This window comes from Tyto alba, unplaced genomic scaffold (genome assembly GCF_018691265.1).
Source record: "Tyto alba isolate M040663 unplaced genomic scaffold, T.alba_DEE_v4.0 Super-Scaffold_7, whole genome shotgun sequence".
NCBI classification, from domain to species: domain Eukaryota; kingdom Metazoa; phylum Chordata; class Aves; order Strigiformes; family Tytonidae; genus Tyto; species Tyto alba.
This window is the reverse complement of record NW_024881328.1, coordinates 38,956,866-38,969,739: the sequence shown is the minus strand read 5'-3', so window position 1 is coordinate 38,969,739 and position 12,874 is coordinate 38,956,866. Positions and strand designations below refer to the sequence as shown.

At 44.6% G+C, this 12,874-nt stretch overlaps 1 protein-coding gene across 8 annotated transcripts in view; it reads left to right on the top strand.

Annotated features, from left to right (window-relative positions):
• Window positions 1-12,874, top strand: part of ERBB4 (erb-b2 receptor tyrosine kinase 4) — a 640,083-nt gene that overhangs the window by 333,312 nt on the left and 293,897 nt on the right. For all 8 annotated transcript variants that reach the window (XM_042783933.1, XM_042783931.1, XM_042783930.1 and 5 more), the window contains exon 3: window positions 5,701-5,887. In XM_042783933.1, the coding sequence (XP_042639867.1) occupies window positions 5,701-5,887 (187 nt within the window). The remainder of the gene's footprint in view (window positions 1-5,700; window positions 5,888-12,874) is intronic.

Here is a 12,874-nt window from a genome sequence, read left to right as displayed (position 1 = left end):
CTACACCTTGAGGTGCGGAGGCCACCATGTTGTGTCGTTTGCCCCCTGAGGCACAGAGGCCGCCATGTTGTGGCAGCTGCCCCCTGAGGCACAGTGGCCACCATGTTGTGGCAGCTGCCCCCTGAGGCTCAGTGGCCGCCATGTTGTGGCAGCTGCCCCCTGAGGCACAGCGGCCGCCATGTTGTGGCAGCTGCCCCCTGAGGTGCAGCGGACGCCATGTTGTGGCAGCTGCCCCCTGAGGCACAGTGGCCGCCATGTTGTGGCAGCTACACCTTGAGGTGCGGAGGCCACCATGTTGTGTTGTTTGCCCCCTGAGGCACAGTGGCCGCCATGTTGTGGCAGCTGCCCCCTGAGGCACAGCGGCCGCCATGTTGTGGCAGCTGCCCCCTGAGGTGCAGCGGACGCCATGTTGTGGCAGCTGCCCCCTGAGGCACAGTGGCCGCCATGTTGTGGCAGCTGCCCCCTGAGGCACAGTGGCCGCCATGTTGTGGCAGCTGCCCCCTGAGGCGCAGCGGCCGCCATGTTTTGTCGTTCGCCCCCTGAGGCACAGTGGCCACCATGTTGTGGCAGCTGCCCCCTGAGGCACAGTGACCGCCATGTTGTGTCGTTTGCCCCCTGAGGTGCAGCGGCCGCCATGTTGTGGCAGCTGCCCCCTGAGGCACAGAGGCCGCCATGTTGTGGCAGCTGCCCCCTGAGGCGCAGCGGCCGCCATGTTGTGGCAGCTGCCCCCTGAGGCACAGTGGCCGCCATGTTGTGGCAGCTACACCTTGAGGTGCGGAGGCCACCATGTTGTGTCGTTTGCCCCCTGAGGCGCAGCGGCCGCCATGTTTTGTCGTTCGGCCCCTGAGGCACAGTGGCCGCCATGTTGTGGCAGCTGCCCCCTGAGGCGCAGCGGCCACCATGTTGTGGCAGCTGCCCCCTGAGGCGCAGCGGCCACCATGTTGTGGCAGCTATACCCTGAGGTTCGGAGGCCGCCATGTTGTGTCGTTCGCCCCCTGAGGTGCAGCGGCCGCCATGTTGTGGCAGCTACACCTTGAGGTGCGGAGGCCACCATGTTGTGTCGTTTGCCCCCTGAGGCGCAGCGGCCGCCATGTTTTGTCGTTCGGCCCCTGAGGCACAGTGGCCGCCATGTTGTGGCAGCTGCCCCCTGAGGCGCAGCGGCCACCATGTTGTGGCAGCTGCCCCCTGAGGCGCAGCGGCCACCATGTTGTGGCAGCTATACCCTGAGGTTCGGAGGCCGCCATGTTGTGTCGTTCGCCCCCTGAGGTGCAGCGGCCGCCATGTTGTGGCAGCTACACCCTGAGGTGCGGAGGCCACCATGTTGTGTCATTTGCCCCCTGAGGTGCAGCGGCCGCCATGTTGTGGCAGCTGCCCCCTGAGGCGCATCAGCCGCCATGTTGTGGCAGCTGCCCCCTGAGGCGCAGCGGCTGCCATGTTGTGGCAGCTGCCCCCTGAGGTGCGGTGGCTGCCATGTTGTGTCGTTCGCCCCCTGAGGCGCAGCGGCCACCATGTTGTGGCAGCTGCCCCCTGAGACACGACAGCCGCTATTTTGTGGCAGCAGCCCCTGAGGTGTGGTGGCTGCCCGGGATGGGGCAACGCCTGGAGGCACCAGATGTTTCAATACATTCAGCCTTGACTGGATCCATTGTCATCGAAGGTAACATGTTTTTAGGTTTAAAAACAAAAAAATTGGCTATGATGGGCATAGTAGAGGCTTTTAGGAGACTGATAGGCAGTCGTGCCTGGTTTTGGGTGCTGGGCAGCACTGTGCCTTAGGTCCAGCAAGCTGTGGAGAACAAGTACTCATTGTCATGTCTGAAAATGTAGATGAGGAGCTTTTCTGTGGTAAATATATCAGACTTGAGTCCTGTGTGTTGATGTGTCTTTAAAGCAGCTCAGGAGGTTTTAGATTTTCCAGGACCTTTTTCCTCCCTGCCTCCCCCCATTTGTTTACTGCTGGAAGCATGCCCTTTCTTATTTCAGGATCTGATACCTAACAGGCTCAATCATAGGACCAGAGACCTTTGGCCCTTGAATCCTCAGAGGTGTCTCCTCATCTGCTTTCGAATGGCAGGCATCAGCTCAGAGGGCTCAGTGAACAGTGTCCCCTGGCCCTTTGCAACAGGGAGCCTGTGGGTGTTCAGCCTTTTCCTCATTCAAATCCATATGCTCATTCCCGCTGCTGTACCGAAGTTTGAGGAGCCAAAATGCATTTACTGAAGCAGCAGTGCTATGGGAGCTTGAGCCTGTTGCTGCCACACTCAGTGTCTTCTTCACATAACAGGTCATATCTCAGGAGCTAGAAAGGTGACAAGGAAAGGCAAGATCATGCTGGTCAGTCAAAATAATATGATAATGGGTTTAGGGGGGTATCCCACAAAATCACAGTGGTCAGCAATGAGGATTGGAGGTTGCCAGAGTTCAATTGGTGTTCTTCATCAGAAACTTTTAGCTATAAATCTGTTGGTGATTAATCTGTCCTCTTTAGGTTCCAGTTGTAGATGATGAAAACAAAATGCAGTTATTTGCATCCTTGTCTCCTTTTTCTCTTTCTTGAGGGGCAGACTCATGAGAAATGTATTTTTGCAAGGACCTCTGGCCTTAGCAGGGGAATCAAACTACCAGTGCTGTGAGTCACTCCACCTTCTTAGTGAAACACAGATTAATGCTGAAGCAAAACCAGCTCAAATAGAGCACTAGGATACCTGAGTTCAGGATACCTGAACAGGAAATAGTTCAGCCTTGTTTACAAAGGATGAGAGGTTCAAGTCATACCTAAACTTGGCATGAGTTGCAGAGGAGGTGATCAGGCTGGCTGATCCCGTCTGGTGTGAGGATTTGTGAGTCTGCATGGAAGCCAACAGGCGTCTTTACTGTGACTCCAACTGGGCTTGGAGTGAGCCAAGCAGGCAGGTGTCCATTTTCAGTAAGAATCATGTCAAAACTTGCAGTGACTGGCAAAGTGACAGCATTGGCCAGGATTGGCCAAAACCTGAGCTCCCTGCTGCACTCCCAGGACGTTTTTCTAAGCTGGACCAGTCAGGAAACATACCATCCTGCAAAATATGTTATTGTTCTGCCTTTTTCATTCAAATTTGAATTAAAAAATAAAACCCCAAATTAATATACCAGAACATTAGATTTGGTCAGTCAGGTTTCTATGTTCTAGTAAATTAGAAACCTTTTGATTTATTTTCATAATCTTTTTTGCAAGGGTTAACATGGCAGTTTCTCCAGCAGATAAATAGATGTTGCAATATGGTGGAAGCCATGGGACTGGATAAGGACACTCTGGCTTGTCAAAATACTTGCCATAATTTGTCATTTCAGTTGGATAAACCAACCAACCAAAGTACAGTGCTTCTAGGGTAGTTCACAGTTATCAACAACAAAACTTTGTCCTTTTATCCTCTTAGGCTTTTTTTGGGAGTTATTTTGTTTGTTTGTTTTTTATTAAAACTTTGGAATGAAGATTTCCTGCTGAGTTTGAGCATGTGTGTCATTTCAGTGCCATGCTGAATTAGGGCCCTTTCAGGTAGACTTGCTGTTCAGCAGTAAATAAGACATAAACTAAAAATAGAAAACATGGTTATAAGTGACAAAAATTGGCAGGGAGGACTTGGTCAGATGCAGTTTTGGAACTGCTTTTAATTTTTTTCAACTCAATTTGGAGTTAAACATCCCTTTAAATTAATTAGAGCAATCATAATATCCCTAGGATATCAGTGGAGAAATTGAAACCATGAGTATAATTTTCATATTTCCTAAATTCTGAAGAGAAGCTAAAAAAAAACAGCTTAAGGAAATTTTTGCATACGATGAAAAACAGATTCCTGACCAGACTGGCTAAGCTGAAATGTCTGAAAGCAAAGAGCTCTCATGAAAGTGCTGGAAAGCTTCTAATTGTAATGGGATCAGTGTCCCAGGGTATAATGTAGCTCTACATTTAATATTGAGCTACTGAACCATACTTTTCAACCTAGCTTAACTCACTGGGTGCTCATCAAAGTCCTGTAATGACACTGTGCTCTGTTTAGATGCCAAGCAAGTCTTGAAATAGCTCCACAGCTTTTTCAGCAGCTTCAGCTGAGCACAGACATCTGACTTCAGAAGGATGACTAGTGCCTAGTTTGTGATATATAAATCCTTCCCTAGGTATACTGCCACACTTGTTAATAATCTTACGAACTTTTATAAACCTAATTAAAAGGTTCTTGCACACTTACGTATGAAATCATGGCAAGCAGCACTGAAACGGGCAAAAGCCCGTTGTTTGTGCTGCAAATCCATGCTGCCTTTCTTTATTAATGATACATACACAACACATGTAATTAGATGCCTGCTATTGTTTGCCTGTTTGTTTTTATTACGATATTGACTGGAGTCCCCATCATGTTACTTATAGTCTCTGCATGTTACTCTAAGCAGAATTTTCCTTTCTGTGTATGGTTCCCTTTGCCAAAGGGAAGAAAAAAGTGCATACATCCACTTAAGCACACAAGTAGTTATATCAATTTCTGTCCATTAAATATACATACACACATAAATATAGATGTGTACAGTGGTTGCAGGCTGTTTCAGGCATAGATTTAGGTGAGATTTGAAAACTGTATTTGAAAGGTCCTGTTTCTGGGGGCACCTCTGGACAGGAGCATCCCTCAGCCTGCATGAAGTCCTTCTGAGGATTGTGGGGCTCTGTGAGTGTTGAAACAACACATCTCAAAGGCTTTTGAAGATTTCTAGGCCATTTATTTAAATTTCTTAGAATGAACTTTGTTTTGTAAAAGAGCATACCTTTAAATCTTTTTTTTTTTTTTCTTTCAAAAAAGTCTTATTTCTGTTAATCTTCTGGACTTTGAAAAACTGTTTCTAGTTATTGGGGCTTTAGATATTTTTTGTCTTCACAACCCAGGCAATCAGTTCCTGAGTATGAGCAGGGTGGTTATTGAGTAGTTCGTCTAAAGCAAACAAAGATTTTAGCCAACCCAAAGATGCAGCAATCATTTTGCTAAAGGTTTTGATCAAAGTCTAGGTTATATAGCATGTATGGTTCCAGCACTTCGAAATGAAACTTGAAGTTGAATCTTTGCAAATGTTCAGTGATTGATTTAATTTAGAAGTACAAAAGTGGGTGTTAATACATACGTGCTTTGTCTTTATTTATTCTTCCAAAATTATCCCTCCATTTCAACCATATGTTCCTGTTCAATGGTGAGCTCTTCCAGAGGGGTGTCTCTTACACCATGTTGTGTCCTTTCAGTCTCACCCTGAAATACCCTGTACAACAGCAAGTTACTTGCAGACAGGCAGTCTTACCTGAACTGTGGCATTGCCCCAGTGGATTCTGCTCATGTCCCGCAGAGGCCTTTGACCTGTTCTCTGCTTTGAGTTCTGCAGTCATCCTTTTGTCCATCTTCAATACTTCACTGTGGATATCTGCTCAAGTTTAATAAAACTGAGAAGAATGGCAACCTATTTGTTTTCTACTTTTCAAACATGTATCTCTAATAAACTCAGTTAAATTGAAACAAAATGTGCTTTAAATCAGTAAGTTGAAACAGAATTTGTCTTCTGAAGTTGCTTTTTTTTCCTTAATCTCATCTTTCCATCATCTCATACTTAAGGAATCCACTGTATGAGAAATTTAGAACAATTAAAAATGGACTGTCCTAATGTGTTTGTTTCATTTTTGCCTTTCAGTCCATCCGAGAAGTCACAGGCTATGTTTTGGTGGCTTTGAATCAGTTTGAATACCTGCCATTGGAGAACCTGCGCATCATTCGTGGGACCAAGCTCTATGAAGAGCGATATGCTCTGGCGATATTTCTTAACTACAGAAAGGATGGTAACTTTGGACTCAGGGAACTTGGCTTGAAGAACTTGACAGGTAAGTGCAACTTGCAAATGTGATGGATTAGTCACAAGAAAAAAAACCCCAAGCTTGTTGAGTCAGTGCCCTCAGTCACTTGCATTCTGCAAATAACAGAGGTACCACTGTTGCAGGTTAAACTTCTAGAATAATGTAGCAATGTTATGCTTAGGTCAAGAAAGATCTTCTTTGTATTTGTTAAAGCCAACAGCATCCCTAATCAGAAGAACGAGTAGATAGCCTTCTTTGAGCAAGGACATCCTGGAGCAATTAGACCTTGAAGAGGGTACATTGCCAACTTGGCAAGCAAACTCAAGGTCCCTGTATCCTTAGCTGAACTACCCTAATAGTAAAAATCACGCCTACAGATCAAGAAGACCCTTGTTCAGGTGAAGACCCTTCCCCTGAGCATGTGTAATAGTAGAAGTATTGTGTCACTGGTATTATAATTGTATGTAAATTACTACCCAATCATCATAGAGAGGATGAACTTGGCAAATTACTAACCCTGCAGGTTTTGTGTATAAATATAGCACTGAAAGCCTTGTTTGGTGTGCTGGCTTTGTGGAATTGCCACCTAGCACCCACCTCTGCACAGACATGAAATAAAAGAAGTACTTCAACCCTGTGTGTACTGGCTTGCATACCGGGTGAAAGAACCCTTCTTTTGGGATAATACCACGAGAGCCTGGCATTGTACTTTTTGGGGCTCACAACTGTACGTTCTTAATACTAATGAAAGGCTGTGTATGAAAGTCATGCCAGGAGAGTATTTGAAACAGAAATCGGTGTTGAAAGACTAGATGAACTTTTTTCTTAATTTTGACATCATAAGCACGTTGGTTTCCTTGTGATCCTGGGTTATTGCGCGTGTGCTGCTTCAGGTGTTACGTATTTCCTGCCAGGTTAGCTTAGCTTTGGCATCCCATGTGCCTCTGCTCTTGCTGCTGTGTCACCATTGCTGCCGCACTGTGGGGTGGGAGGGAGAGACTGTATCTTTGGTGTATTTAATTTTAGAACTTCCTTTTCTAAGCAAAAATAGTACATTATACATAGTGAGAAAAGTGCTTATTTTCTTGAGACAAAAATGTAAGCCAAGCCTGTGGTTTTATGTTCATCTGTAAATTCAGGGTTGGATCATGATGTGGGGGTAGATCAACGTTTGATTTCTCCCAGATGAGACTCTACAGTCAGTGGCTTGGGAGATTAAAAATTGTATAAATATCACTGGACTGTAATTTAATAAAGTGCAAGCAGTGGCAAACTCTTTTTAGGGAGTTCACTGGAAGTATTTTATTAATACCTGGTTCCTCATCAGCTATGATTGTTTCTACCCTAAGCTTTGGTGATTGTGAAATGACCTTATTTCTGCTAGTGGCTAAATGCTGACTGAAAATCATTGACCTGAACTGGATGTGGAGTTTGTACCTGAGTACAAGGTGGGAGCCTTCTGAACTATATTTAGGCACCCTTCACTGATTTCTTTGTGTCTAAGTATTCAGAATGGCACACAAGTGCTTGCAGTTCCCTGTTGTTCAAGCCTCGCTGGGCTGTACAGCCAGGCTCTCAAAAACAGGAGGGAAAAGGAAGCTTGAAATACTTTACAAAATAAAACAGTTTTGGCAGACACTTTCTGCTTAGGCTCTTTCTCTTGGTCACATTTTTAACCATTTTCTTTACTGAGACCATCATGCTGATATCAGGGTGCTTCCCAAGGTCTCTAAATCCTGGCCATCTAATACTTTTCTCTCTCCCACTGTGCTAATCCAATTTCCTCCTCTTCTGTTCCCATATTTCTTCCCATCTTTCCGATTTAGGGTGTTCATTGTGACTGTCTAGGCCTTCACACAATACAGAGCCATAGCATCAGGTAATAATAATATCATCTGTTTCTTCATATACTTTTTCTTGTCTTTGGATCTCCAAATGTTTTGTAAAAGACATTAGGCTGGGTGAAACTGAGACAGAAAGTTGATGTGAGGCCAAGGCCAGAGAAGGACTGGAACTCTTTCCTCATGGGTCTGAGACTGCTATTCTGCCAGGAAGTGAGGGTTGTATTTTCAGTGCTTGTTTAGCCATGGCTTTGCTGCTCAGTAAGGTAAAAAAGCTTATCTTGTAGGTTCCGGCTCAAGATTTTCTTCCTGAATCATCTGGCCAGCACCAATAGGTGGTTTGTCTGACTCCAGAGGTTCTGCCTGGAAGCCGCTTTTACATAATAGGCACAGCACCAAAACTGCCCAGCAGATAGCTTGACTTTCTTTTTAAATGTCATAAGAAAACCTGCCTTAGCTCAGCCTCCGAATCTTTCCTAACATGAGATCATCACAGCCACTTCATCTGATTTAGGTGTTTACAAAGGCCTGTGATGGGATTATTTGGCTCAAAATGTATTGTTGTCTCTTGGAAGAAAAGTGCCCTAATAACACTAGCTTGTCTCCACTGAGCACTTAAAATAGCTTCTGGGTGCTGAATATGAGCCAGTGTGTGCTTCAAAATACTCTTAATATTTTCTAGATAGCACATGCCTGGGCCTCGCGAGTCTCTTCAGCAGCTGTTCTTTGACCGTTTTGTGTGCTGGTTAAGATGCACCTGGCTATTTTAACCCACAACCTGCTTCTTGTTGCATATGCTCTTCCTGAAGCATATTAATACTTAATTTATTTTCATAACACATCCTTAGCATTAGTAGCTGCATAAAAATAACTGGTGGATGTGGGAGTTGGTGATGTTGCAAGGCTGTGATAGATCAGCTGTGTCTGAACCTATCCTGTGTCTACCAACTGTTCCATATTCACATCAGAAATAACCAGTGATTTGTTATTAAATTTAAGAGGAAGCGGCCCCTGTGAGCTGGCATCCTTCAAACTTCTACTCCACTGCAGATTTTAAGAGATTGGCTTTGAATGGTGCATCTCTTCCACTTAAGTAAAATATAAACATGACTCCTGCCTTGCATATGAAGAACTGTCTTTCCAGGGCTTATGCCTTGTTCACAGAAGTTTGGGAAGTTCTGTTCTTATTTGTGCAATGTCTCGATGATGGAATCCTGAGGGTATTTCTGCCCAGTACTGCACAATATACAAATACTAACTCTATTCTCTGTGTTAAATAAATGAGGAAGCTGCTCTCCCCTGCAGATTATCCTCATACTTAATCAGAGACAGGGTTTCAGCCTCCTGTGCATTATTTTCAGTGAGTTGTTAGCAGCTGTGTTTTTATTGCCAGATATGTCTATCAGGTTTTCATATTTAAATGTAACTTTAAATGCTTGAATTTCCTCCCTTATACTATAAAAAAGTGACAGCTATGAAGGCAGTAAGTTTTATCTCACATAGAAAACGTGATCCAATTCTCACTCATGATGTCTGTCAACCTGAAAGGGAGTTTTGTTTGTGTAGCGCAGGCCAGGACTATGTCCTAAAATTCATGTGACACTTGCAAAAACTCTTACCTATAAAAATCCTCATCTCACTTGTTATAAAAACTTAGTCAATGGTTCCACATAAATGTCAAAACCAAACAGACATTGAACTAATTAAGTGGCTGCTGCCATCTCAGCTGGATTCATCTCATCTTGCAGATTCAGCTGCCAAGTAGCCTTAAAGTAAAATGGAAGGTTTGACATACTGAACACATTACTCAGCCTGAGATTAGCAGAATAACCGATGCTGAGGGAGAAGGTATGCCACCTTCTTCCGTTCATTGCCTGGGAGCTAGTGCAAATCATTCCTGTCTTCCCCAGGTAGCTAGGCAGTCAACCTTAACTTATCCAATGAAAGGGCATAATCATTGTTCACACTTTGAGTACTCCAAATATAGAGAATACCTGATGGCTGCATTTCATTACAGCATTTATCTTTGTGAGTGGGGAAAGAGGGATAACTCACAAGTGCCAAAACCACTTATGAAGTATCCCATATTTTCTTCTGAGTGAAGATGAATAGGAGAGATCTACAGCAAATGATGTATCTTTGACTGAGCAGTGATAACCTCATCTCCCTTGTTGGCCTTGGGGACAGAGGTTCCCTTGCATGTGCCTGTGCAACCCTGGAATTCCTTTAATATATTAGATGAAAATGGATTTAGCAGTGATTACTTCAGTAACACAAAAAAGTAGCAGAATCTGTAGTTTCTTATTTGCTTGTTTTGCAGGAGTACAGATAAATGATAAATTAAGATAACTGAAGTTCAAGTGACATCTATATGGTAGCTGAAAGGATTTGGTCAGTGATAGCCAAAGAAAGAAAATCTAATTTGATGGTCAGGAGAATCATAGGAAAAGGACCATCTTCACTGGGTGTGCAAAGGGATCCATTGCAAATTTCCCCTTCTACAGACTTTTATCATAGGCTTTAATTTTTAAAGTTTTGATTGAATTTATTTTTAATTGTCTGTAAAACAAAATTTTAAGTTCTGTGATAACTTCTGTAACATTTTTGGTATTTTTTTTCCCCCCACAAGAAATCAAAAATGTTAATGGGTGCTTTTGGGGGGGTAAGAATTGCATCTCTTACAAAAAAGGTTGCATTTCAGCCCTTCAACGAGTTTCCTGGTTTGTTTGTTTGTTTAATTTTTTTACAAGGACTGCTCATTTACTATAATTACATTGCAGCTCGATCAGGTTGGAGGGAAGGGCATGGGAAGAGTCGATTTCTCTTTCAGTTTTGTTCACTGTGCACATTTTGGACCTACAGCTCTTTTGGAAATCTTATTTAGATACCCGCTCAGGACCTGAGCTCCTTCAGCCCTCTGTGGCTGCATATAAACCATTTTTGCAGCAAGGATTAAGGCCTCCCCCTTTTTACTGCCTTGCTCACAAAGCCCTTAGCCTGTGTCAGTGGGCCACACACGCGCTGCACAAGCCCCTGCTGAGTTCACGGCGTTCGGAGATGCGAATGCCTGTGTGTGACACCCAGGCTGAGTGGATGAGACCGGGGTATGCTGATCGTGGCATATTTCTTAATCGCTGAGGTTTCATACTAGTGGGGTGAGCTGGGAAGAAAGCAATATGTAACTTGCCTCAGGCTTCCTGTGCAACAGGTGGGCAAGGCATCACATCTCTAACCTCAGAGAGGTGTTGCTAGGATACATGGAGGAATGAGGAATTTGTTTAAAAAATCCCTTTGGTACCTTGTGTGTGCAGGGCTGCTGCAGGAGTTCTCTGCCCTGTAGAAGGAGCTGCAGTGGCACTGTAACTGCCCAGGAGTGCTCCTCTCCCTACACCCTCAGAGCTGCACCGACCTCAGAGGCATTTGTATCCCTGCACATCTTTGCTGACTGCTAGTGGGTAGGAGAAAAGGGAGGAACACCTCGAGCATGGCTGTGCTTCCCATGGGAAAGGAGGGTTCTTCTGTGTGATGGCACGGACCTCGGGGGCACGGTGCAGGACCTGCCACAGGTTCCCCTTGCTCACCTCGCCCTGACAGAAAAAAGGGTCAATGCTTGTGGCTGCCCCCAGGCTCATAAGTGCAAGTGTGCCTGCTAGCCCATGTCTGTCTCCTCTCCCTCAGGACACTGTTAGATTGTCTCCTGAAAAAAAAAACAAAACAAAACAAAACAAACTTGCCCCACTCCAGCTACTGCTCTCCCCAGACACTGTAGGTGTGATTTGATAGCCAGGAGAGTCCGGAGACCAATCTCTGCTGGCAGTCGGTACGCAGCCACCCTGTGCTGAGCACGGGGGCAGTTACCAGCGCGGATTCGGGCTGCTCCCTGCCAGTTGGCTGCAGTGCCTGGGAACGCTTCCAGGTGCTCCTCAGCTTATGGCCCCCAGGAATCCCGGATAAGGGGCCTGCAGGATGAGAAGAAACTGCCTCCAGCTAGCAGAAAATTGCTCACAAGTGTCATCAAGGCAAATAGGAAAAATTGTATATGGCCAGAAATAAATACTGATTTTGAGCCCCATGAGATTTAGATTCATGAGATTATTATGTTCAATAAGAAGGGTGGGACATTGTTTTTTAAATTTCAGTAGAGCTAGAATTTTGCACAATCTCTCTGAAGGATCTGGATATGCTTTTTATCATGCTAAACAGTATCACTGTCTGGGATTCTTTGCAACTTGTTGATCAACAATTTATGCTTAGTTTTCTTTATTTCAAAGCACTTTACTGTTTTCAGTTCTGTCTCTAGAGTTAGAAATGTGAGATGTTTAGAATGATTATGGCAGGGAATTAAAAAGCTCTTCATAATAATGATATATTGGTAAATGTTTTTAACTGGAAATTCAAAGGATTCCACTGAAAGTTCTTAGCTGGTGTCCCCCTGTCCCCCACTATTTTCACATAAACCATGAAATGTATACAGTGTATTGCAAATGGTCTAAAACAGTTTATTGAAATTAATACACAGAACGTTTGACCTGTCTCCTATGTCATGCAGCAGGATAACTTCATGGTGTGCAGCTTCTCCTGCAACAAAACAGGGCTTAAAATCATGGGGAAGAGAAACTAGGCCAAATCCGTAGCTGGTGTAAATTGGCTTACTTGCTTTGACTTCATAATGAACTGAAAGTTAAATTGTCCTTTACTTTCTTCAGTGGATAATTTAATTCATGCTTTAATTTATAAGTTAACTAGTGCCTAACTCGCACTTAAAGCCCTTTTAAGGATGCTGTGTTCAGGGTGTTCTGTCAGGATTAATACCAGCAAATGATAGCTGACTCAAGGCATGTCTATACCATGCAGCAGGGCTCTGTACAGGGATCCTTGAGCTAGCATCAGGCCTAGCTAGCTTTAGGAATAGTGTTGCCCCACCACTCGGGTCCTGTGCTTGAGCTAGATAACCCGGCAAGGTGGACACAGCAGATCGCTCCCGTCTAACTGTGGTCCCTGCAAACAGAAGCATGTTGTCCTGGGCTCTCAGAGTTTTAACTATATGACTGCAGTGTAAAGAAGGGTAGTGAACTGGAAGGAGGGATTGGGGTCTGGAGTAGGTAGAAGAGCTACTTCCTAGCCCTGTGGTATCCTGTGCCTCTTTCTGTTGTGAATCACCATTTCTACAACA